This window comes from Corvus brachyrhynchos, unplaced genomic scaffold (genome assembly GCF_000691975.1).
Source record: "Corvus brachyrhynchos isolate BGI_N302 unplaced genomic scaffold, ASM69197v1 scaffold219, whole genome shotgun sequence".
In the NCBI taxonomy this organism is placed as follows: domain Eukaryota; kingdom Metazoa; phylum Chordata; class Aves; order Passeriformes; family Corvidae; genus Corvus; species Corvus brachyrhynchos.
Window position 1 is genome coordinate 1,826,776 of NW_008240034.1, and position 1,799 is coordinate 1,828,574.

Genomic DNA, 1,799 nt, shown 5'->3' on the forward strand with positions numbered 1-1,799 from the left:
GGGGATGCGTTGGGTGCTGCTCTGTTCCCTGCGTGGGTCGCTGTACGGCTCCTGCACCCTGTAAGGACCTGGCACCCTGCAAGGACCCTGCACAGAGCCTGCAGGTTTTTCTGGACCCTGAATTGACCTGATACCCCTGCAAGGACCTTGCAATGAACCCAGCACCCCTGGGAGGACCCTGCGGCCCTTTATGGACCCTGAATTCACCTGAAAGCCCTGCACGGCCCCTGAACAGACCCTGCAAGGACCCTACGAGGTCCCTGCACCCCTTCACGGACCCTGAATTGACCTGAACCCCCTGCACAGACCCTGCAAGGACCCTGCACCCCCGCCTTGCCCCTGCACCCCTGCAAGGACCTGCATTGCCCTTATACAGCCCCTGCACGGACCCAGCACCCCTGTACGGACCCTGTACGACCCCTACCTCCCTGCCAGGACCTGCCACCCCTTCCTTTCCCCTGCACAGACCCTTCAAGGACCCCGCACACCTTTCTGAACCCTGAATTCACCCCAAATCCCCACACGGACCCTGCACAGCCCCAGCACGGAGGGGGTTGGGGTTTCACAGGGTCCTTCCCCCTTCCAGGACCCCCCCGAGCAGCGGGGTCAGAGACAGGGTTGGGGTCCCATCAGGATTCTGTTCCTTCCAGGACCTGCCGAGCAGTGGGGTCACAGAGAGGGTTGGGGTCCCTTGGGGTCCGGATCCTCTCCAGGACCCCCCCGGGGTTTGGGGTCTCACAGAGTCCTTCCCCCTTCCAGGACCCCCCCCGGGGTTTGGGGTTTCACAGGGTCCTTCCCCCTTCCAGGACCCGCTGGGTTGGGGTCCCTCGGGGATCTTCCTTCCCCCTTCCAGGACCCCCAACGCAGTGGGGTCAGAGGGGGTGTCTCACAGGGTCCTTCCCCCTTCCAGGACCCCCCCCGGGGTTTGGGGTTTCACAGGGTCCTTCCCCCTTCCAGGACCCGCTGGGTTGGGGTCCCTCGGGGATCTTCCTTCCCCCTTCCAGGACCCCCAACGCAGTGGGGTCAGAGGGGGTTTTGGGGGTCCCACAGGGTTCTGCCCCTTCCAGGACCCCTGGGGCAGCAGCGTGGGAGGCTGAAGGGGGTCCCAGAGGGTTTTGGGGTCCCGGAGGTTCCTGATCCCTCCAGCACCTCCCAAAAGCAGTGGGATGGGGGGTACAGGGGTCACAGGGGGGGTTTTGGGGTCGCCATGGTACCGGCCCCCTCCAGCACCCCCTGAGGTGGTGGGATGGGAGGGTTTTGGGGTCACAGGGGGGGTTTTGGGGTCCCCTGGGATCCTGATCCCTCCAGCACCCCCTGAGGCAGCAGGACGAGACTTTGGGGGGATCTCAGAGGATTTTGGGGTCCCCTGGGATCCTGCCCCCTCTGAGGCCGTGGGGTGGGAGGTTGAGGCTGTCCCAGGGGGGATTTTGGGGTCCCATCCCCTTCCAGCACCCCCTGAGGCAGCGGGCTGGGGGATAAAGGGATCCCAGAAGGTTTTGGGGTCCCGGAAGGTTTTGGGGTCCCCCTTTACCCCCCTCCCCCTACAGTACATGCCCTATTTGGTCCTGGACATCTTCGAGAGCACCCCGGGGGTGCCGGGGCTGTTCCTGGCCTGCGCCTACAGCGGGACCCTGAGGTGAGGAGGGGGTGCCCAGGGCAGGGACCCCGCGCAGGGGGTGCCACCAGCGGTGCCCCCGCGGGGCTGACCGGGCTCTCCTGGTGCCCAGCACGGCGTCCACGTCCATCAACGCCATGGCCGCCGTCACCGTGGAGGATTTCGTGCGGCCGCGGCTGGCGCG

General features: G+C 66.0%; 1 protein-coding gene across 1 annotated transcript in view; it reads left to right on the forward strand.

Moving 5' to 3' along the window:
• SLC5A5 (solute carrier family 5 member 5) overlaps nucleotides 1–1,799 on the forward strand; it is an 11,775-nt gene that overhangs the window by 2,741 nt on the left and 7,235 nt on the right. The window contains exons 4-5 of the mRNA XM_017743828.1: nucleotides 1,228–1,636; nucleotides 1,728–1,796. Of these exons, the coding sequence (XP_017599317.1) occupies nucleotides 1,228–1,636; nucleotides 1,728–1,796 (478 nt within the window). The remainder of the gene's footprint in view (nucleotides 1–1,227; nucleotides 1,637–1,727; nucleotides 1,797–1,799) is intronic.